At 35.8% G+C, this 24,611-nt stretch overlaps 1 protein-coding gene across 4 annotated transcripts in view; it reads left to right on the top strand.

Annotated features, from left to right (window-relative positions):
* ADGRG2 (adhesion G protein-coupled receptor G2) overlaps positions 1-24,611 on the top strand; it is a 57,592-nt gene that overhangs the window by 23,798 nt on the left and 9,183 nt on the right. For 3 of the 4 annotated variants that reach the window (XM_075033388.1, XM_075033389.1, XM_075033390.1), the window contains exons 4-23: positions 1,367-1,408; positions 2,738-2,776; positions 5,263-5,295; positions 6,253-6,294; positions 8,156-8,212; positions 9,459-9,526; positions 11,590-11,663; positions 12,709-12,748; positions 12,881-12,915; positions 14,334-14,416; positions 15,093-15,153; positions 15,669-16,405; positions 17,217-17,415; positions 17,815-17,971; positions 20,077-20,226; positions 20,453-20,575; positions 21,729-21,774; positions 21,880-21,983; positions 22,556-22,680; positions 23,543-23,811. In XM_075033388.1, coding sequence (XP_074889489.1) covers positions 1,367-1,408; positions 2,738-2,776; positions 5,263-5,295; positions 6,253-6,294; positions 8,156-8,212; positions 9,459-9,526; positions 11,590-11,663; positions 12,709-12,748; positions 12,881-12,915; positions 14,334-14,416; positions 15,093-15,153; positions 15,669-16,405; positions 17,217-17,415; positions 17,815-17,971; positions 20,077-20,226; positions 20,453-20,575; positions 21,729-21,774; positions 21,880-21,983; positions 22,556-22,680; positions 23,543-23,811 — 2,484 coding nt within the window. The remainder of the gene's footprint in view (positions 1-1,366; positions 1,409-2,737; positions 2,777-5,262; positions 5,296-6,252; positions 6,295-8,155; positions 8,213-9,458; positions 9,527-11,589; positions 11,664-12,708; positions 12,749-12,880; positions 12,916-14,333; positions 14,417-15,092; positions 15,154-15,668; positions 16,406-17,216; positions 17,416-17,814; positions 17,972-20,076; positions 20,227-20,452; positions 20,576-21,728; positions 21,775-21,879; positions 21,984-22,555; positions 22,681-23,542; positions 23,812-24,611) is intronic. The other variant, XM_075033391.1, reaches the window with a different exon arrangement.

The raw sequence follows: 24,611 nt of genomic DNA, 5'->3' as shown, positions 1-24,611 counted from the left end.
ACATGGGCTATGTGGCAGAGGTTAGTACAGTACGCACCAGTGTAGTATGCCAACACCTTGGTGGTGACGGACTGGCCAGATATCAACTGTGGAGAAACTGTCCCACTAGCTCCGGCAATTCAGAGAATCTCTCTTCCTCCGCAACCCTGTGGGCCTGCATCTTGGCTGTGGCTAGAGTGTCCCACCAGGTTCGGTGACTTGAAGAGGGTATCTTTTCTTCCTTGCCCCAACAGCCAGCGTCTCAGCTATCAAGGGTGCTGAAGTAGGTGACAGTGCCTTAACTGTATGTCATGCTGTGTTGCCACTTGTTTTTCAAGGCCCAGGATGATGTTTTGGGTGGTGGCATAGGCTGCAGTGTACATTTCTAGCCACTGCTAGTTGCCTCCGCCACGGGAAGCACATAGCACTTGCCCTGGTGGCAGGTTCACAGTGGTGGTCTGATGTAATTGATCTGCTGGGCCTCCTCATACTGATATTGATTACAACACATGTTTCACATTCATGGGTAGCCTGTGCAGTAGCTTCAATTGTCACATCCACAACTTGATCAAGAGCCCATCTGTATGCTGCATCTCTCCCAAGGTGTCCTTAGAGACGTGTTTCATGGGCCCATTGAGCTAGAAATAATAGCTCACCTTTTCATTCCCAGTCCAGGTCCACCTGAGCCACTTCATTTCTGGCAGCCTGATCTGTCTGCTCATTGTTTAGATAAACTTTGGTGGTGCAGCTCTTGGGCATGTGAGCATCTACATGATGTATATGCACATCGTGATGTAGATGTATTCTCAAAGCATACCTTATTAATTTCTAAATATGTATGGAATAAAGCATCCCTGTCTTACCCAACTCTCCTGCCCCCTGCTTTTTTTTTTTTTTTTTTTTTGGTTTGATTTCTTTGTTTCTCTTTGCGTTAATAAAATTTCACTTCTTGAATAATTCATCAGCACTTCTTTTCTACATTTTTGCAAAAATAGCTGCATGAAAGCATAGCTGTGTATACCTCTTACAATTGTGGTTGCTGCTCTTTAGTCTACTTCATCTTCACTCAAGCAAACATGCTGAAAGGTTTTCTGAAGACATTGGCAATGGAAGGGCAGTGGGAAAGCTCACAGCCTAATTTGTGTCTTCCATGAGCGTAAAAGTGATAAACTGAGTAAAAAATTGAACTCAATAGAGTTGCAACTTCCAGCTTTCAAAAAGACTCGACACGCGTTTCTCAATGGATGCAAAGTAGTTTTGCAAACCAGCTTGAATTGAGGTGAGTAGCACATCTAAAATGGTTGCATTTAAAAAAGTGTGTGTATATATGCGTGTGTACAAATATATATAAAAAATTCTGCTCCTAAAAAATCTTCTTCCTTTGTAGTTGAAACTGCTGCTATGTTGCCTGGCAGAAAACCGATAACAGGTATATAGGTGTTCTGTGTAATTTTTTCCCCATTGTTCTTGTATTTTAGAAAGGTCGTAGGAAGATTGCTGCTGCTGTTACTTTTTAATTCATAGAGATAGTTAAGAATATGTAAATATTTGCAAATTAATTATCCATATCATCCTTGTGGCTTATTAGCATATTTCATGGTGCAAATAGCATCAGTAATTTTCCAGAGAAAATGAAAATAAGGTCACTGAGATGATTCCAATTCTGCTTTCATTGCAGAAAGTGTATTTACATTTATCCTTTGGAAAGAAGCTATTACTAGTTTTCAGTAAGTCAAGAAAAATAGTCTGAGCAAGGAATCATGTGAGCAATTAGCATTTCAGAAACTCCTCATTCACTATGTTTAACCAAAAAACTCTGGGTTTCCGCAAAGACTTTTGGTATCTCTCGCTCAATTCTGCTACAGCATTAGGAAAAGCTTTACAGTATCATTAGTGTAGTGTAAGTAACATTATAGAATGACTTTTGAGTTTTGAGAGAAGATGTTGAAATACCTCAAGTATATTTTTTAAAGTGTTTCATATTTGCAGCCAGCTGTTCTTTAGATTATATTTCTGTGATAACTGTGACTTGACTTGTCCATGGCATGGTCAAAAACTACTCAATGTACGAAAGGGCTAATTTTGAACTTGCTATGTGAACCAGATATCAAATTTCCCAATTTCTTTTTGATCAAAATACTGACTGTAACAACATCAAAGATTTAGTGGCTAGTGTTTGCTATATAAGTAGTTGGCTGGCTCCTATCAAGATCAGAGGTTCAGACTTGAAATGAATTAGCTTTTTGTAATGCTGCTTTTTGCAGGCTAGAAAAGAGAAGAGATATGTATGGGATAATTTTAAAATGACAAGTCTCAATGTTATTATACAAAGTCTGAGAAGAGTTCTTCATACCCAACTACAGCCATCTTGTTATGCACGCTTGATTCCCATTCCCTGAATTAGCAAGACACTCATGGTAGGCATGTGGCTTTCAGGCTAGTGTGGCACATATCTTGGGTCAGTGATTTTTGTTTTCTTAAGAAACTCTCCAGTATTTGTTGAAAAGAAGTCGTCTTCAGTTGAATTCTATTTGAATTCATTAAAATTGTAAATTTTTTAATTAGAGGTTGTTACATCTGCGTTTTTTGACAACCTGGAATTTTTCTTCTGATAAGCAGGTGTTGCCCTCTTCTGGTGAATGCAGTAAACTTTTGCTAATATAAAGAAAGGCTGCTGAGGGTGGTTATGTATGTGTCTGAAACTTCATTATGGTTCTTTTTTTCCCCTCTTTTGTTTTTTTTATGTCTGAAACAAAAGCTGAAAATTCAAGAGAATCAGCTGCAACAACCATTTCTGGTAAGAAAATCAGGACTTTACTGCATACTGCAATGTTTTTTATTTCCTGTTAGGTAAATCTGCTTTTATCTGAGGTAATGCAGAAAAGTTGTAATGTAAATGAGTTCTCACATTTAACGTTTTCATTGCTTATTTTTTGAAGAGAAAAATAATTTCTTCATTCTACTTTGTAATGAAATAGCTTACCTCATAGAATCGCTCATGGTTTGTGGCAGTGATGCTTGGGGATAAAGCAGGTACAAGTTGCTTGATCAGGAGCCTTTTGTCCAGTAACCTAAACAGCGAACAGTTTGCCGAGGTGGCAGAGGAGGATGACTGTAGTGAGAGAGCTCCCTTACGTCTCCTCCCACCCTAGCAGATGTGCATATATCATTTCATGCAGTGTGGTATACTGCACACACACACATGCACACACACTCACACATGCGAGACTAGTAACTTCTGGGACCAGAGGTGATGAACATCATCTATGAAAGCATTTTTAAAAAATGAAGAATGTAGACACACAGAATTAGCTGTGTGAAAGCCAGCTGGTTTCTTGCTTAATGTATACTGACATATTGTGCTCTGGAGAAAAGAAATAATACAGATGCAAACACACATGCTTTTGTTCTTTTCCAGATAAAATCTTTCTCTGCGAATGGTTCATCTTTAACACTGCAGCCAGTTCACTATTTGTTGTAGTTTATACCAAGCCAAATAATGCAGATGAAGTCAGCACTTTAGTTTTCACTCTGATTCCTCATATTTTGGCTGCTTGTTAGTTGTCTTAGAAAATCAGTTGTCTTCAGGATTGTTACTTGTGGTTTAACCCCAGCCAGCAACTAAGCACCAGGCAGCCGCTTCACTCACTTCCTCCCCACCCAGTGGGATGGGGGAGAGAATCGGAAAAAAACCCAAACTCGTGGGTTGAGTGAAGACAGTTTAATAGGACAGAAAAGGAAAATAATAATTATAATGATAATATAATAAAAGAATTAGAATATACAAAACAAGTGACGCACAATGCAGTTGCTCACCACTCGCCGATGGATACCCAGTCTGTTCCCGAGCAGCGATCCGCCTCCCTGGCCAACTCCTCCCAGTTTATATACTGGGCATGACATCACGTGGTATAGAATATCCCTTTGGCCAGTTTGGGTCAACTGCCCTGGCTGTGTCCCCTCCCAACTTCTTGTGCTCCTCCAGCCTTCTTGCTGGCTGGGCATGAGAAGCTGAAAAATCCTTGACTTAGTCTAAACACTACTTAGCAACAACTGAAAACATCAGTGTGTTATCAACATCCTTCTCATACTAAACCCAAAATGTAACACTATACCAGCTACTAGAAAGAAAATTAACTCTATCTCAGCTGAAACCAGGACATTACTTAACAAAATATGCTTAGCTTTTATTCCAAGTATAGAATTAAGAGGGTGCTTTTTAAAAAGGCTCAAAATGACTAGTCTAGTTGAAATAAATATATCAGAAAGAAAAGCTCCCTTCCCCTTTCCAGGTAATGAAGTAGATTGCTTTTTTTTTTTTCCTTGATATGCAACTATCTTTTTGCAGAGCCACCAACGTTTCTTTATTATACTTTGGATATTGCTTCTACTAATGACAGTGATGCTTTTAGTAGAGAAGTTTGGAAAGTGTAGTGTTCTTCTGTTATGAAGCTGCTCTGGCCCATTTTAAAAAAGTCACTAAGTTGTCATGTTGGAGTGATATAAAGTGGTCCTCTAACTACTTTGTATTCCTCCACTGACACCTAAAATATACTTACTAAGCACATCCTTCCTGAGCAATCTTTAAATTTTCTTCTGTTGTCTTAATGTAACTTTCTTTTTTTTTTTTTTTTGATGTAGCTGAAAAAAATTGCATCCTCACACTATTTTATTTATATATGGTTATTGGCAAAAATAGTTTTTTAGAGAGACAGTTTGCCAAAGCCAGTGTGCCATCTCTGCTCATGAGTATTGTGGTTTCATGCAGGAAAAGGTCTTTGGGGCTACGCAGTTACTGCTATTGGATATGCCAAATTCATCTGCATCTTCTAAAAGAATGAAACCAGTAAAAGGAACTTATCTGAAGGAACTCAATTACCAGTTGTTTGTGTTCAGATACTCAGATTTTTAAAATGATATGAACACTATTTCAAATATTTATATTGAAATAATGTGAACATTAACAAGTACTGCAGTTGTTCTTGAAATAGAACTTAGAGAAATAATATTCAGTTCCTGTTCAACATTTTGCATGCTTGATCCTTTTTCTCCAAAATTCATAGAAATAAAATACTGTATTAATACAGTTTTTACTTCTTTTCTCTTTTTTTTTTCTGCCAGAATCCTCTATTGTTACTTTTATCATCTATCCTATTAATCCTTCAGGCAAGATTTTATTAATGTTTTTCTTATTTAGATTTAGTTAGATTTAGATTTTCTTAGATTTTTTAGATTTTTATTTTATTTTTATTGTTTTTACTGTTATTAATTTTTCTTCCTCAGATATGACTTCAGAGGAGACTACACAAACTGCAGGTGAGAATTACCACAAAGAAAGTAAGGTCTGAAGGGAGATGCTTGTTGCATTGATGAAAGTTTGTTGTTTGTTTGTTTGTTTGTTTTTTTAATAACTGGGATTTGTTTGGTCAAAATGTGAACTTAAAATTTGTATTTATGTGAACTTAAAATTTGTATTTATGTCCAGTGTATATTTTAAGTCTGCATGGGTAGGGTTTTGAAGTGCATTTAGCTGACACTGAGCTGTTAACCTTGCTTTTTTATTCAAAATATTACACTGCTTACCAAAGCCCAAACTGGGCATATTTATTTTTAACAAGTACGTAGTTTTGGGGTATATCTGTAGATAGAATGTTTTCTGTACTTTCTGATACTGTTTAAAGTATTTTACAGAACTAAAATGTACACCCCATTCCTTGAAGACACTTAGATAATACTTGTTCTTGCAGTGAGCTGCCAAATAGGATCAGTGAAGACTCAATCAGAAGAACTTGCTACCCCCTTTTTTTCCTGATGTTTGCATTCAAAAACAAGGAGTAGGTTCATCCCACATCAGTACAGATACCTACATGTCTGTATATGAGCTAGACATCCTGCTACTCTTCATAGTTGGTGGAGAGAAAGACACATTTTTAGGACATCTTATGCTGAAGTGCTCATGTAGAATAGGTTAAATGGGAATGACTCACACCTTAAAAGCACCACTTTCTCCACTGAATAATAGGGAGCCTAAGGTAACTGGCTCATATTGGGACATAAACATTTGATTGGATGGATCTCACTCCGAATGCTGCTTTTTCATTTCCCTTGCTGAAAGTAACTTAATTCCCAAATGGTCATGTGTTCACACTTCTCCTGGGAAGACAGGGTCTAAAGTAGAAATTAGGAAACTTATTTTTGTGACATGTGTTTCATAGGCTTTTTAAGTGAAAAAGTGAAAACTTAATTTTAAAACTTTTTTTTTTTTTATAACAGAAGCTCTTAACATCACTGATTATTACTCCACCATAACACCAGGTAGGATTCATATATCACCACTAATCTTCTTTTATGCCCCTCAAAATTTAAGTGTGTGTGAGTTCAGGAGGTCTGCTCCCAAATATTTTTAATAGGATCTTTTTTCTTGGTATTATGGTGTGTCATATTAGCAGTCTGCCTTACTTCGCATTGATCTCCAGTCTGGTAGAAGGTCTAATTCTGCAATGCTTGTCTAGATGGCCACCTATAGAAGAGTTTGGTTATTTTCTAAGTCAGAGCAGCAGGTTACCAAAAAGATGTAAGAAAAACAATCTCAGGGACCATGTTTACTTAAAAAAAAAAAAAATTCTCATGCTTTTTAGTAGATCGAAGCCAGTCACGATGTTCTCCGGGCAGGTCTACTCTATAGGAGTAGGCTGAATATAATTTTTTTTATTATCCATGTAGGAGCCTGGAAGACCAATTAGAATGTATTTGCACTGAATTAGTGTGAGTGGTGGAACTGCCTTGGAGCCATACTGGCTAGTGTAATTTGACTGTGTGAATGTGACCTGCCGGAAGTTTGCAGCTATATTATCTGATGATCTTTGGGGGCTGGAAGCACTAGTGATTTTTAATCACTCTTTTATCCTCCACACTGTTTATCTATTTTGTGCATTTTGGTGGCATGCAGAGATCCTAAGCAAGACTAGGTGGCACACAGATAGATACTCTGTAAAGAAAAAGAGGCTGATGTTACTCTTTACTTTGTGTCACTCCTGGATTTTGTGTTGGGTTTTTATAAGTGTTGTTTTTTTTATGTAGTTAATAATTTTGACAAGTTCAGTTATTTATAAACATGTTATTTCTTTAACGATTGTTTAAAAAAAAAAAGTGCTACTACAGTTTTCCTAACTATTTCACTGACAAGTGCCAACACAAAAGGGAAGGCAAATTTATTCAAATCTAAATTGCTGTCTGAAAAATTAATTTTTTTCTAATAATTTGAATACTGCCACCAGCTCATGATCTGTACCCTTGTGATGGCTGTTTGTTGATGGTGATAAAATTGATGAAGCATCAAGCTGTAACAGGCAAATATTTGTACCACAGAAAAAGTAAAAAAGTAAAAAAAATTTCCATCTCATTTGCTACTAGCTAATGATAACAGCAGAGAAAATAGCATTTGTTTTTCCATTAATGGATGCCAATCTATCTGCTTAAGTAAGGAAAGTTGCGCTGCCACACTGTTTTTATGAACAAGTGTAGGAGTTTTGTCTTGGATGCAAATATCTTTCCGGTCCTTTATTTTGATTTTTATGCAACAGAGCCATCTTAATTTGGGATCGGGATTAATTTGAGACTTTCTTTGCGGTGTAGGTAGTATTAAAAATATGGGAACAGCCAAAAGCTTGCTGTAACTAAGTAAAGACATATTCTACTAGAAGAAAGTATACATTTGCTATCATCGTAGTTTGAATTCTATCAGGTAGAACAGTTTTACTTTCATGCTATCCTAAGTAGCTGTAGTAGGATCCTCAGAAGCAGATAATGTGCTACCTAGTGACTGAATACTGTGATATTTGAAAAGTTTATTTAGGGTATGCTGATTTCTGTTTTATTTGGATTTAAAAAAAAAAAAATAGAGACTACTTGCATGTAGGTCTTCTGTGGAAACTGTTACAGAAAATTATTCAAAATTAATTAATCAAAAACAGAATGTTTCACTCTGAATATTAAGTCTTGGAAAATGTCATGGTAAGTGCCCTAGGGAAGTAAAGCCTAGACAGTATGTGAAATATTTCTAAAAGGTAAAGAGCTTTACATTTAAAACATTGAAATGATTGTAAATATGTATGTTTGTCAGTACTGGGTTTTAGTTCAACTCTTTTACTCACTAGATTTTTTTTTTCCCCCAAAGAAATTATTGCAGGAGAAACTATTTTATGCAACATAACACCTGTCTGTAATTTTTCAGGTTAGTGGTTTTCTTTTTCCTTTTTTTCTTACAAAAAACATGTCCAACTATTTTCTATTCTAAGTAATGAGGCAATGTTTAGTTGCTATATAAAAGCTAGCTCAGTAATAAATTTTTTTGCAAATTTAGAGAGATTTTGTATAACTTCTAAAAAATTAATATAAAGTATGGGGGTTTTAATTTAAAAGTTGTGTTTAGTCTATTGTAGTTTTGATCTTTGGTTTCTTATCAAAGGATACACAGTTGCAGATAAGAATTACAAACCTGAGAAAACAAGAAACTAGTATGCTATGGTAGATGCTAATGCCTGCCATATTGAGCCTACTTCTGTATCAGGAATAGAAGTTGAAATAGTGTTTAGGAGAATTACTGTAAAAGCCTGCATGTATTTTAAAAGCATAATGTGACAGAACTGACAGACAAAAGAAAATGGAAAGGGCAGTGATATTCCCTTTATGTGCATTAACAAAAACATAGTAAAAGAAGATTTTGTTGATACATTGCTGCCTTCCAAAATGCTTTGATAAGTGGCTTCTGTGAGAATACTTAAGAAAATGAAGTCACTTCTGCTGAGTAGCCATATGCTGAGTACTTTATAGATTAGGAAGAGGCAGAATAAATATCTGCCCCACCCCCTGTCTATACAGTTTCCCTGCTGGTTGACAGAGTAAATTGCTAGATTATTTGGGTGATGTCATGTATGCATTCCTGTATGGGTCTTTCTCTGTAGCCTGCACTGAATGTGTGGCTGCAGGAAGAGAAGTATCATAGAAGTTCCTTTTGTCTCCAAAGTGGGCCTACCAGCAATCAAGGACTGTTGAATGATGCTCTGAATTACGGTATCCTGAAAGTTCTTTAATCCCCAAGGGAGTAATTTTCAGAATATTGCTTTGCCTATACCCACACATTTTATTCTTATGGGAGTTGGAGTTGTATTAATAGTAATGTGCAGTGCAGTTTTTCTGTTTTGGGATTAAAAAAAAAAGACTAGAAGGAATTTAGAGACAGCCAACAAAAATAAATATAAAGAAAATAATGAAGCTATTGGACTAGTTCATTTGTGGAAATAGTAAGTGAAGAGGTGGAAGAACAATTGCAAAAATAGTGAATTACCAGAAAAGCTAGTATAAGTGTTCTTACTTCCCTTCTATTGTAACACAAGACAGTGAATTTTTAAATTCTCAAATAATTTTACATCATGTGGTTTAGTGTTGATTTTCTTAACTTTTTTGCCTTTTGGTTTTAGTGTTCTATGTGGGCAAGGTAAAACTTCAGGCAAGTGAAGAAAGTAACACGTCACTAAATGTAGAAATAGTAAGTGTTTTCTCTTTTAAAACTTTATTGTAAGGAAGGTTGAAATGAGTTTCTTTGTCTACACTTAAAATAGTGATACCCTAACATGATTCTTATTATGTTTTCTATAGTTCTATTTTATTTCAAATACAGTTTGCAGTACAAGTTAATATTTGCAGTGGATGGATTTACTCTCTCTCTCTCTCTTAAACAGCTGCTTTGCACCTAAATTTTAGTGTTCCAGCTAAGTAAACTTCCAAAATTAAGGGCCTATATTCTCTATATAGCCACTGAAAGGAGGGGGAAGCTCTGGGAAGTCTGGAGAGAGGAACTGCCTAATTAAGAGTCTACATTTAGGCATACAGGATTTTCCTTGAGAAGGGCAACAAAGCTGGTGAAGGGACTGGAGCACAAGTCTTATGAGGAGCAGCTGAGGGAACTGGGGTTGTTTAGCCTGGAGAAAAGGAGGCTGAGGAGAGACTTTATTGCTCTCTACAACTACCTGAAAGGAGGCTGTAGCAAGGTGAGGGTCGGTTTCTTCCCCGAAGTAACAAGTGATGGGATGAGAGGAAATGGCCTCAAGTTGCTCCAGGGGAGATTTAGGGTGGATATTAGGAACAATTTCTTTCCTGAAAGGGTTGTCAGGCATTGGAACAGGCTGCCCAGGGAAGTGGTGGAATCACCATCCCTGGAGGTGTTCAAAGAACATGTAGATGTGGCACTTCAGGACATGGTTTAGTGGGCATGGTGGTGTTGGGTTGATGGTTGAACTGGATGATCTTAAAGGTCTTTTCCAACCTAAACGATTCTATGATTCCTTTGTAGATTAACTTAGGCACTTTAGTTTAGAAGGTGAGCATCATTAGATGGCAACAGTGTGGGCATAAATTAAGTTGGATTGCATCCTGGGAATAATTCATGTTGAGACTGTCATAAATAGGGTATCGTTCTATGCTTTTTGATATGTCATTAATCAGTTATTAATTTTGCAATAGGCCTATGTGACACAAGTGTGTCCACTTATACAACACAACAGAGGTTTAAGAGAATGATGCCATGCAAAGCAAGGACCACACAGATCATTCAGTATCGAGATAATACTATGAGGATGAGAATGTTTAATCATTATAAATGGAAAACTGAAGGGAGTACAAAAAAAGGACATTAGCTTGTAAAGGACCTTGTATCTTTCTCCTACACATCCCTGTCTGCGCTCAGGCTGAGATTTTACATGTCAATCTCTGCAAGCATGAGAGCAGTCAGCAAAATCACTGCAGAGAGCTACTGCACGGGTCCACATGGAGCATTGAGTTCAGGCAAAAGCAAGCCACCTCTGCATTGTGTTGCGTTTCAGTGGTGATAATGCCTGCTGAAACTGTCCTAGCTTATTAACATTATGCCTACAGCTATTGGAAAAAATGGGTTTCCTGTCTCTTAAACTCTTTTACTTTTTAGCAGAATATTTCTAAGATAATGTCAATGCTATATATGTTAGATGTTTTCATCATGGTGCTCGCTGCTTGCATGAAATGTAAAAATAAGTGGTAATGGTGGCAACCAGAAGAATGCAGTTCTATAAAGGGCCTTTAGATAAACCTTAGTGTATCCCCTGGCCCTAAGGCTAGATCATATATATTTAGATCATTCCTACCATGTCTTTCACCTCAGTTCTTGACTTCTTACTCCCAGGATTCTATGCTGTCTGTTACTTATGTCTATTATGAAGCTCGTCCCATTGCTCCACTTACAGTTAGAAAGTTTGTTCAGTGTCTGGTCTAAGCGGTCTTTGCTGCAAACTAAGCCAAATTCCCCTTTTTCCAACATGAGATATGGTGAGGTCACTATCCTCTTGCCCATATCTTTCACAAATCAGATCCAGTTATTCGGTCTATACTAGATGAGCCAATTCCTTCCATAAGTTGTGACAACAGTGTCATGGTAAACATTTGTTGAAGGGTAGTCATGACAAAATGTGCTTCTTATCTTTGGAATTTCAGACTGTTAAAATGTGTGAAGTAAACATGTTTCTTTTAAGGCTAAAAGTTACTGGGTTTACTTAGCTGTGGAATCTTTGTTTCTAACAGATTAATAACATAACCATCAACAATCAAGTACCAAAATTACTTGCAATTCCAGCACCTACCCCACAAGAATTGAGGTAAGTAATTTTTAATAAGGATTGAAATCTTTGTTACGTTTGAAAAAGATGACATGAGACCTTCCATGTGGTTAGCAGACTCTTCACTTTGCATTATTCCTGCACTTTATAAATTAAAAATTTCAGGAGTTGTAAGTTACTGCTCTTTAACATAAAGTTCACATTGGTTAAAATAGTCTTAGTTTTGTTTTATGTACCACTGGAGTTTGCTTTAAGAAATGGTACACTTGCTGATTCCCTTTTAGGCCCTTCAGTTTCCTTGGGGCTCAACAAGGCCTTCAGGCCTTGTTGTTTATATGCTGATGATCTTAATAATAATAGTAGTAGTAGTAGTAGTAGTAGTAATACCACCTGAGGACATGAGTTGTGGACTGTTGAGAATGCCAGTCTGGCTGCTGCTTTTCATGAATAAATGGGTTTTGTAATTTCAGGGATTCAGTCCGTCTCATAGGAAATTACTAAGAGAACTTTTATAGCTGCATGTTTTTTAATATGTATTCTTGCAGTCATATCTATATTTTTATTTTGGTGTAGTTTCTTCTTTCACAGTCTTTGTAAGGAGAGGTTTGACTGAGTGAATATTTATTGCTATTCCCAAAACTTACCCTGAAAATCAGAAAGAAGTAATTGGCCAACAGGTCTTGTTTATAGAAGAAATCCATATTTCTTACTTATTCTACTTCTGTGGTTTTGAGTATAAATTTAGAATTCTGTTCCAAATGCTTGCTTGCCAAAAGGCAACATTAAGATTTATCTTTTGCTCTTTTAAATAACTTTTAAATAAGTGGATTGATATTAAAATATGTGATGACAGAGGTTCAAACTTAGTTTGTGGAGTGACTAATAAAAGGCAACTTTTAAAATGTTTAATCCTTTGAAAAGTGGTTTTACAATATTAGAACTGGCATAATTTTAAAAAATCACTGATCAACTGGAAAAATGTTTTTCTTTCTCAGTAATTGCTTGTTCTTTTCATTATATTGTTGCAATTGTCTTTAGGAACATAACTAGAAATCCTCCATAATGGTAACTTTTTATTTTAAAGAATTTCAGAGTTCAACAAAACCTTGCAAGCAGTAAGTGAGGTAAGATTACTAATTGTTGTTACTGTTTGGACAACTTTTTTCCAACTTATTTCTGATAATGTCATTATCTAAGTATCAGTCCTGTTTTCTCATGACAAAACAACTTTTTTCTATTTTCATTTGTCATTACAGTCCTCTGTTATGGAATGCAGTGCAGAAAACCAGAGGTTTGTTGTTAATTTTTTAAATGCTCATATATTTAAAAGCTTATATATTGTCTTGGGATCTATCAAGTATGAATGGCTATGTAACAGAAGAAAAACCAAACTTTCTAGGAAGTTAAGTTTGAGAAACAGGCTGTAGAAATATATGTAGGCTGACAAAGAAATTCTGATCCCATTATTCTCCTCACATTAGTGATTTTTTTTTTAAGTTTTTTTTTTTTTTTTAAACCAAACTGTATTGCTTTTCATTAATCTTCTGGTGAAGCACAGGCTTGCCTGCCATATTTCTCTGCATCTTTGTATTAGCTAAGTCACATAGCAACTTAGTGACTAAGGCTGTGGGATTTGGAACCACCAAATTTCCAGAGCTTGTGAATACAATGCAGTCTTTGAGAGAATTGCTTCAGACATCCCAAGTTGCTGTCCTCTGGCTTGGGAAATCAGCTGTCTTCAGGGTACGGGAAGCCTGAGAAGGTAACCAGTTCAGAGTTTGGAAGCCATGGGGTATCAGAATGGCACGGCTGCTCCACAGAGGTGATCCTGGAATCCCTGAAGTGTAGATAATGTCTGTTAATTTAACTGCTACTCATCACTAAATTGCTGGTCCTTTAAACTGATCAGTTTGGAAACACTATATTCTAAAATAAAATGTGGAACTTCATTTCCCCAAATACTTGAATGTGGGGTTTATCTTCCTGGGTTAGGATGAAAGAAAAGTCCAAAACACTTAAATAGTAATAGACAGAAAGTTAGATCACACCTTCACATCATATACTGGCAGTAGTTAGGGTACTGTTTTCATTCTTGTTAGCTGGAAAGAAGCTTCACTTCATCTTTTATGTGTTTCCTTTTCATTCACCTGTGTGTTTGAGTTTGCTGAACATGAAGAATTATTATTGTAGGTTTGCTAGTTTAGGCAGGGCTTCAGGTCATCGAACCATAACTATGTAGTTACATGCTTAGGTGGATCATTTAAGTTCTCTCTAAAGTCAGGAGAGAGAACACTGGCTTTCCCCTGGTGATGGAGTTTTCATATGCACTGACATAGCTACCTAGGACACTTGCTAGTTCCTCTCTGGAGTCTCTTTACAGTAACAGTGGAGATTACATTGTTATCTTTACAAAATTATCAACGCTTTAATGGCTAACGTTAATTAGGGAGGACGCCATTTAAGAATAAACAATGTCTGTAGAGAAAATAAGCTGCCACAAACTGATGTATTACTCTTCTATTTAGCCTGGCATAGTGTTTTATGTGCATTAAAAATATCCCCAAATCTGAAAGAGCCTAGGAAGAATGTGCTTTCACACTTAGCATTTGTGCTAATGTGCTTTCACTTAGCATTTGATGTTAGTTTCATGCATTGTAAAAATGAGGCAGATCTGTTTCTTGAGTCTAAAGCTCTTTCTTCTCATTATAGTATACACTGCAATTTCATAATGAAGCTGGCTGAGAGAGAGAATATAAGCACTTTAACGGACGAAGCAGAAATAAGCCAAATTAGTAAGTTATGCTCTAAACACAATCTCATCAGTTACCCTTTCAGATTAAATTTCATATGTTTACATGTGACCTCCAAGTAGCTAAAAGAAAAGATTTTAAAGTATTTTTAGATAAAAGTAATTTTTTGTTGAATAATATCAATATATCAAAACTGCAGCCTTCTGATTTTTGGGTGGGGAGGCAGAAGATAGAAATATCTTTAAAAAAACTTTGGTATAAAATTGCTGACTACATTAATAAAGCAGACTTTGAAAGGATTAAGTGTAAAATTACTTGAGAACATAAATGTGTTACTGAAACGGCAATCTGAATTTAAAAGTTCATAAAGTAGCCAAGCTTTCTTAGTGATATTGTGATAGTATGGAGTGGTGACTCATACTGTTTGTCTCTTTGTTTCAAAAGATGTAGCTTTGCTTTTTTGGTTTGTTTACAATAACAAAAAGAGAAATCTGTCCTTGTCAGGCGTTGAGCAAAAATGTGGGGGTATTGCAGTATTCTGACTGGTCAAGATCTATTTTGCAAATGCAATTTCAGAAGAAAACTCAAAATCAATTTTGCAATATGCATTATTGTTTAAAAAACATAAAACACATGCTTATTTGAATATCTTACTTAACAGTATTAGCAATTTTTATGCTTCAGGATAAACTAGGTTAATGCTTCTTTGTCATCTCAGAACAGTGCTGCTGTTCATCACTGAAGTATTGTTCCTTGACTGCTGAGGAATTACAAATGTAGTAAGTATAAATACAAAATTCGACTGGCTTGTTTCTTAAATTTCCTAATGCCTTAATACAGTCAACTTCCATGTTGCGGTGGAATAGCCAGGAAGGTCTCCACAAGAACAACCTGACAGGCATTTTCTTGTATAGCTCCCTCCCCATTCCTCCCTCTTCCCCTTCTCTTCTCTTCCCTTTTTTTTTTTTTTTTTTTTCCTCCCCCTACTCTCCCTCCCCCCCCGATGCAGACAGATTTTGTGTTCAGCATCAGGTCACCTCCAGAACAGGCAGCAAAGGCAGTAGTAGTATTTATGGGCTTGCTAGTCAACAACTACAGCAAAACAGAATGTAAGAACCCTAAAAATGTTACAGAATTCATATTCATTACTAGAGCATGAATCATCCAATCTGATTTGATTTTAAAATATACATTATGAGTAGTATGTCCATATCCTCTGTTAGAACTTGTTTTCTTTAAAACATAAACAATGTTAAATTTAACATGCATTTCTATACCTTTTTTTTTTTTACAGTACTATACAAGTGCCACCTCATTCTATATGGGTTCCTTTCCCTCGTTCTCCTTCTCTCCCTAAAAAGACTTCCCCCAAATCTAATACTTTTATTTCCCCTACTATGCTTTCTACCAAACAAAGCCCCACAATCAGACCACTGATCCCACCATTCACAGAAATTTCTTTTTCTGGAACTCTCTCCCCATCTCCCACTACCAACCTTCTCTCTGAAAGTTCTACCACATCTGCTACTGAAACTTCTGTGTCTTCTATCAGTGTTACCACTACACTTTCCTCTTCTGAGTCTCTTGCTCAACCTACCATGCCAACTTTTTCTTCCATAGCTTCTAATAAACCTGTCACTACTTCCATGCCTGCAACAAAATCTGTCACTAATGCTGCTTTCTCAATTAAATCTGATGCCGCATATCTTAGCAAGCCTGTTACAATAATTTCTCCTTCTGTAGGTTTCACTAAACATTCTGCAGTTTCCTCTTCTGAGCTTCCCCCCAAACCTTCAGTAGCAATTCCCCCCTTTGAGACTACTACCAAATCTGTTGCACAAATTCATCCTGCTACAGATTCCACCCAACCTATCTCTGGCAACAAAAACGTTACTACAGCACCTATTCTTCCCCTTACTCCTTTCACAATAACTTTGACCCCTACTGTTAGTCCTATCAACCAGTCTGTCTCAGCTTCTCATCCTCATTCTACTGCTGATGGCCATGGTAGCCTGCCTAATGGGAGCACAGGTAAATATGACAAGTAAAATGATTATGATTTTTTTTTTAAATTTGAATGCCATATACTGAATTTGCTTTTAAACTTCATTAAACAAGATTATATGTCTGAGCTGTGACCTTCCAATTACTTTGAAAAACCTGAGACAATTCTCACAAGGTGTATACTTATTTTAAAATACATTCTGATGCCTTTGGCCATGATGAGTGATACCTCACCCTACAAATTGGTTGGTAACTGTGATAGATAAGTACTGTGATAAGTTCCCAACAGGTACCTTTGGCAGAAAAAATTAAGTCACAGAGCCAGGTAGCTATTTTTTTTACTAGGCTAGTATTTAAAATATTGCAAATCAATGTTGGATCTTCCTTAAAATATTGTTATTGATTGGGAATATTCTTAGTTGCTATGTATTTTCCTATGAAGATTGTATGCATCTTCACAAGCTTCTTTTCGAATTGCTGATCTTATCTTGACTTTATTCTACTTTCAGTCATCCAGTGGCTAAAAATCCACAATAATAGATTATTTAACATCACTAATGGTCTGATGTGAGGAACTTTGTAATCGATAAAAAGTGGAATTAATGCTGGCCATTTGAAACCTTGCTTTATGTTTTCATAAGATTTAAAGTATTGCTATCTGCAAAGTAGCTGATAGGGAGAAAAAGGGATTCTGTCTCACATAACATAATGAGAGACCTTACAAGTTCTGATAAGGTTTGTTGGTCAAGAGAACTGTTTAATTTTTCTGCGTCTCAAAGCTTACTTCATTTGTTGAACACAATGTTTAAATAAAGACACAACTTTTCTTTTGTCACAGGAAAGATACTATCAGCTACCACATACACAACTTCTGTATATACCACCATTAGTATCACCACAGCTGAGCAAATTGTGTCCAAAATAGAAAACGATTTAGCAGCTGGAACAGTAGAGCCAAAAGATGTAGAAAGGATGGTTAGTGAGGTTAGCAAGGTCCTGACCGCTTCCCAACCATTACCACCCCGAATTTCTAACAGGTAAGTCATTCTGGCAATAGATTAAAGGTGTGTTGTATTGACTCTCCTGATAAATTGGCTTCAGCAAGTTTTATTTTTTGATAATCATAATCCAAAAGAATATTTCTTGTTCTTTAATGTACTTACACAAAACAGAAGGAGTATCATTCTCATGTTACCAGCTCTACTATAATAGAATGCCATGGAAGATAGTGTATTTTTTTTGTGTTAACACCACAGCAAATGAGCAGTCAGATGTATTTTACACTACACTTCGATTGCTAGTCCATAACCACAACTTGATGAGAATTTTGGGTTTATATTTTACACTACACTTGGATTGCTGCTCCATAACCACAACTTGCCTGAGAATTTTGGGTTTATGTGCTGGTAATACTACGTATCTCTTTCTCTTAACAGAATTATAAAACTGGTGGATTATATTGGCTTAAAACTGAACTTTTCAGCAACCTCTGTTGATTTTGCCTCCCCTTCCTTGGCTCTGGCAGTTGTCAAAACCAATAGCATCCACTCCAATCAAATGTCTTTTGCTGTCCAGGACTCAGCTGATCTCCAGGTTAAACACTGATAATTCTAAATATGTACAAATTCTCAAACATTTATTTTTAAGTATTTGTGGTTTTATATTTATAGGTAACAGGAGTTTTTTCTGTGTTTATGTCAGAATTTCAGGTTCTTTTGTTCATGTAGTTTCAGAGAAAAAATACTTTGTTTTTGAAGCCCTCCATAGTTTTTCCTTTCATTTTCTATTGTGTAAATAAGCGTAAATAAGCAACAGACGTAGCAGAAACTGGCATTCAACTAATAAGCTGTTAGAGATGGTACAGGCAGAACACTAGAATGGACAGAATGCTTGGCAAAATAACTTTGCCTCAAAACCCCTGAATCATGAGTCACTTAATCACCCACCCTGACAGTGCTGAAATTTGTCAAGGAGTGTTGCCCGATGGCTTCATCTGTTAGAAGGAGATTAATTGCAGAGGGTTCCAGGAAGGAACTATTATGTTGCTTGGATAATGACATTCATACATTTGCCACTCATGACTAGTTGGTGTTGCCAAGAAAGAAGTGCTTAGAAAGTTTGGATCCACTTTGTCTCACTCAAAAACTCCCTCCTGGTTGAGGAAATAATAATTTGGACAATACCAGCCTTGGAGGCTTAAGCAAGGAGAGTTGGAAGTTCTGAACAAATCTTGGCACATTCTGTCCTGTCAGAGAAGGAAATAGCTTAACATAGCATCAGCCATAAGTAGTACTGGAACTATCCCATGATACTGAAAATTATAAGGAATGTTAACAATTGAGTTCTTTTCTATTTTCTTAGCAATATGTAGTGCATGCGTGTGAGGTGACTAGGAGGTGGTAGTGCTGAAAAACAGGTATTTGCCAAGTAATAATTTTCTGGAAATCTCATGGCACTGGCAGTGAAATACAGAGAATTTTCAACAAGTGTCTAGTTCAAACCGGAGCAACAGGAATGCTTTTGTGGAATTGATTTGGGATTTCTTTGTCAGCCAACTAAACCAGTGATCTCCAAAGTGGGGTGTGAGTACCCCAGGGCATGTACATGACAGTCTGTCCATTGGGGTGCAGGAAGAAAATATTTTTTATATGTTTAATAAATTAAAAATATATTTTTTAAAAAATAATGTTTAATCTTTCTCTCATCCTTCTGGTTTTGTGTATGATTTATAATGTGCATAATATATTAGTACAGTTGTACATGCATATCACTCATAAATAGATATTTTGAGGTGCATGCTCAAAAAATTTTTAGGGGGTGTATGATCAAAAAAGTTCGGAGACCACTGGTCTAAACAGAAGAGTTAAACCATATTGTTAGGGCACTGTGGGGAGCTCACACTGTTATTCATATTACAGCCATTCTTTGAATACACAGATAATTCCTTTCTTCAGTTCTGCTGATGTTTCACATCTCTCAGGAACTCTGAGACGATGATAATTGTATGTAAAGTGACTAATGTGCAACAAGAGAATTTTAGAGATTTTGTACTAAACAAAGCTCTCTGTCTTGTAAGTACAGCACAGAAAACTGGGTGAAAGTTCAGATCTTTTTTTTTTATAATGTTAGATCACTAAGCTCTTGAGATATCTGAATTGTACCTTATCCAGTTTATTTTTGTCATTTTTGCCAGATGATCATAAAGTTAGGGTTTATGTTCTTAGATTCTGCTTAGCCTACTGTACTTAAAAACCCATTGACAAATAATGGCTATTTACAGTTCTTCTGAATTCTGACATACTTCCTATGGTGTATAAAAATCTTTGCCTTTGCAGGCTTCCATGCTGTGAAATGTTAATCTCCCTACATAGTTACAAGTTAGATAGACCTACGGAGGTTGTTGCTCTTCACCTTTTTCAAATCTATATTATGTACCACAGTGATGTACTGTGTTGCTGTAAGCAAATGGGTAAGGCCAGAGTATTTTCAATGGTAGGCAGACCTGAAATGAGTTGCATCTTTTTCAGCCTGCAGATGCTATTTATTCATTGGAGCAGGAGAGAAATGAGAGAGCAGCAGTGAGTTCCTGACAGTGATTACAGCGATATGTGTTTCAAAGTTCTAAACTGAAAATTAGTCATAATTTAATTTTTCTTTAGTGACTGAAATGAAGCATAATGCTTGCATTTATTTTTCAGATCTCTCTAGGCATTAATGCAATTCATGATTTAAATCATCTCGGATCAATTACACTTCCTTCATCATTGCTGACAAATTTACCTGCTGAAGAGTTGGACATGGCTTCTAGAATTATATTCAACTTCTTTAAAAAGACCACTGTGTTCCAGGTATCTTTTTGATCCTCTGTTCATGAGGGTTTTAAACTCCAGCCTCGAGCAAAATGAAATATGAATGGACTTTTTTTCCCAGAAAACACATTTCAAAACTTCCTGATTTAAAAAGTAATTGTTTTTGTCCACTGCTCTCTCCACATAATAACTGAGCTTGTGGGTGCTGTACTCTACTATTGTTTCCTTTAACATTTTAAAATCAGATTCTTTTTTGTCATTCCAGGATCTGTCCCTGAAGAATGCATCTTTAATCAGCAATGTTATATCATCAAGTGTTGCTAACCTCACAATTAGCAACTTAAAGGCAAATGTTACTGTCACTTTACAGAATATCAAACCTAATCAGGTATGATTTACATTTTGGCAGACTTAAAGTACAATTTTGTTGCCTCCATTGGAGTTGTTGTAGAAGAAATACTGTACTAAGAATGCAGATTGGTTGGTTCTGCTTTACTAGTGTGGACATTTAATCTCATCTGAACTTTCAAAATCACTCATCTTTGCTTATTTATCACTGGTATAAATTTATGTTTTCAAATGGTTTCAGGTAATGTTGCTTTACCACTTACCCATCCAGTTTTTATCTTTCCTACCTACCCTTGTGTTTTATACTCCAAAGAATAAAAACTCTTAGATGAAAGCTTGACAGTGGGGGTTGCTACAGAGATGCTGCAATCATGACATTGTAGGTGCTACATGGCCAGAAAGCAATATAAGTCTTTTTTCTTAGGGGGAATGTTGTTCCTTACAGTGAAACATAGGATTGTGCCATCTGGAAGTATTAGGGCTCATATACAGCATCTCTTTCCTAAATGACCATCAAAGATTAAAATCTTCTATCCCATATCTTAAAAGAATTTAAAATGCTAAGATATTATAAACTGAAAAATGTAGAGATTCCATTAATGTACCTGAAGCTTTTTTCAAGAGCTGGCTTAGTGTAGTCTTGACTTGTATTGATATAATACTGAGTTTTGAGATACAACTGTAGAAATATTAGTGTTCATAGCAGTATAGTGTATTACTGTTACTATTTTTAGGATTTTCTTGTGTGTGTGTGAAATCTTTATGTAAACCTTTAACATCATGATAATATAAAGTGATTAAATGTTTGCGAATGAAAAAATTTTTCGTTTGCTATGTGGTCATGTTCTTGATACTTAAAAAATCAGGAAGGATGAGAAATCCCAAGGATTTGTATAGTGTGGGAAGACAATGAAAGAGCATTCATAATGTTCTGCCAGGAACAGAATCTTAAGCATGAGAGCTAGTTCCTGTATGGTGACTGCAAATTTGTTCAGCATATTTTCACATGTATATTGCAATATTAATCCATTCTATGCACCTAAATTAATCTTGCGTTCATGTAAAACAGGTATATTTGCTGTACACAGTATTTATTCTTGCCTGCATTTGGTAGATAATTCATAAATTACTTGTTTTACTAAACTATGAGTTTATGATCATCTTTTTTTTTTTTTTTTTAACCTCCTAAACAGGATAATTCAACAGTTAGATGTGTTTTTTGGGACTTTAATAAAAATGGTAAGTACTTGATATCACCCAAGGTATCATGCTGTTTTAGCTATGTTAACTCATGTTAATGTAAATAAAGGCTTTTATGAATAACAAAGCTGTTTTCTTTAACAGGTGGACATGGAGGCTGGTCATACGAAGGTTGCATAGTTAAAGAAAGTAGAGTAAATGAAACAGTCTGTTCATGCAACCACCTCACAAGCTTTGCAGTTTTGATGGTAATTATTTAAAAAATTATGCAATCTTAACCTGATTCAAGAACACTTGTTATCTTAAGCAAATGAGTATTCAGGAAGCAGATACCACCTATGAAATACTACTCGTGTTCTGTTCACTTTAGTGTTAGTACATATAGCCATACAATCAGTCACATGCTTAAGCTGCTTGTTGAATGGGGGCCCAAAAGTTCCATTGGAGTAAAAAATTCCGTAAGTGCTTATTAAACTGCAGCTTTTATGTTTAGGCAGTTGTATATATTGTAGGAAATAAAAAATAGAATAAATCAAATTTAAAACAGGTTTTTAATCAAATGGGATTTCACAAATAGAATCATAGAATCAGAGAATATCTCAAGTTGGAAGGGACCCAAAAGGATCATCAAGTCCAACTCCCTGCTCCTCACAAGACTAGATTGGCTTTTCTTTTTTTCAGTTAAGCTTTTATAAGATCCATGATGAAAAGAACTGTTCCTTTTTTTAATTGCAGAGGGAAAGGTGCATTTGGGGTATTTTTTTGTCTTTTTCCATTTAATAAACATGTCCTCTGAAATTAACTTCTGTTTCCATTTTAGAACTTGTATGGAAATACTCCATTGAATCCCACACAAGAATTGGTACTGACTTTTATATCCTATATAGGCTGTGGCCTCTCTGCAATCTTTCTTTCTATTACTCTTGTGACCTACATAGCCTTTGAGTAAGTACCTGTTCAACTAAGCTCCCATTATTATTCCATTATGATTGCTTGTATTCTTCACTGCAGTCCTTTCCAATAGTTATGGCTTCTGTCTCCATTAATAATGCACAAGTTTGTCCAGTTTACCAGGAAGGTGTTGATTCAGTCTTCAGAATTGTTAATCTTGTGGACAAGTGAATTAATCATGAAGGTCTATGCAGTAAGAAGTGAAGAAGTAGCGCTCTTAAATATTTTGTAATGTATTATCACAATAGAAGTGTGAAGGAATGTGTTTAAGATACAAGGTATATAAAGCAGTGCAGAATGATAACATTTTTAAATGCATTTGTATTCTTTGTTGTTTGTTGGAACATTTTCTTACATTTGAGCCTTAACTATTGAACCCTCCATACTATGTTTTGGAAATCCTCCTTGAAGTTATTCAGCACACCTTTATTCTGTCATTCATTATCCTGTCATCAGGAACTTACTTGTTGCTATCAAGGCCTTAGAAGCCCAGTCAAAAGCCTAATCTAGTTTAGCAATAAGGAACAGTCACGTTTTGGTTTTTTGTAAGTACTGTAGCAAGGAGAAGTCCAACATACAATGTAAAAAAAATAATGGTACTAAACTCTAAGAATTCAAGTTATTGTTTGTATTTATGTAATCTTATTATAACGAACTTTATCCATACAGACCATTAATTTGGAAATCTCTTGTAAATTACTCTCTCCATGTATAAATGCAATATATGAAGCATTACATATGAATGAAAATATGTAATTTTTTTTCTTGGCATTTGTGCACTAAGGAATACAAAAGAGGAAGTAAGCTAGGGGTCTGTGGACAATTGATGTCATCTCACTAATTTGCTTTTTTTTAGGAAAATTCGGAGAGACTACCCTTCCAAAATCCTAATTCAGCTGTGTTCTGCATTACTTCTACTCAACCTAGTTTTCCTCCTTGACTCATGGATTGCACTGTATGATACACGAGGCCTGTGCATTGCAGTTGCAGTATTTCTTCACTATTTCCTCTTGGTTTCTTTCACCTGGATGGGCCTAGAAGCTTTCCACATGTATCTGGCACTTGTGAAAGTCTTTAATACCTATGTACGGAAATACATTCTTAAATTTTGCGTTGTTGGTTGGGGTATGTATTTTTTTTTTTTTCCTTTTAGATGCTAAATAGATGAATCCTCTTAGCAAGTATTTCAGTGAATGTGTTCAGAAATGAAGGTGAAGCAGTCATTAAATGTTATGATCTTGCAGTGACCAGGTATTCCTTATCAGTAAACATGATCTTATGTATTCCACCTTTCTGAGGTAGGGAACTCCCCACTAACTGCAGAACTGAGACTGCTGCAATGCAAACTGGTAATAAATTTTCCTTGTGCAAGTACAATAGAACCAATTTGGAATGTGCATATTTCCATTTGCATTTCCAAACAGATAGTGTCAGTTGTGTTTTTAAAATAAATGCCAATAAATATATATATTCCATTTCTGGGATAGCACTGTTGCTAACAAAAAGCAGCAAAACAGATCTAACTGGATAAAGGATGAAGAGATTCTGGACCTGATTATCCTCTCTGGCCACTTGAGTAAACATGAGTGAAGGCACTAAAATCAATAGAATTGTTTTCTTAAAACACATAAGAAAGAAAATCGGGTATCCTCTATTTGATATTTTAAATCGGTTTGATGATGGATGGTATTTGTTGCCTTATTCAGAAAGGTTTGGAGCTAGCTGTGGAGAAGAACTCTTGTTTCTTTGCAAGTTACACTCCTGAGCAGTTTGAATGCTCCAGTTTTTAGATTCTTTCAGACAGCTAGTAACCAACTAGAATTCAACAGACAAATTTCAGAAACAAGTTGTAGATTTCACAGAAAAATATAATAATTTCAAGTCCTCCTAATAATACTGTCTTTCTCATTATTTTCACTTACATA

This window comes from Buteo buteo, chromosome 8 (assembly GCF_964188355.1).
Source record: "Buteo buteo chromosome 8, bButBut1.hap1.1, whole genome shotgun sequence".
NCBI classification, from domain to species: Eukaryota; Metazoa; Chordata; class Aves; order Accipitriformes; family Accipitridae; genus Buteo; species Buteo buteo.
This window is presented reverse-complemented; position numbering and strand designations above follow the sequence as displayed.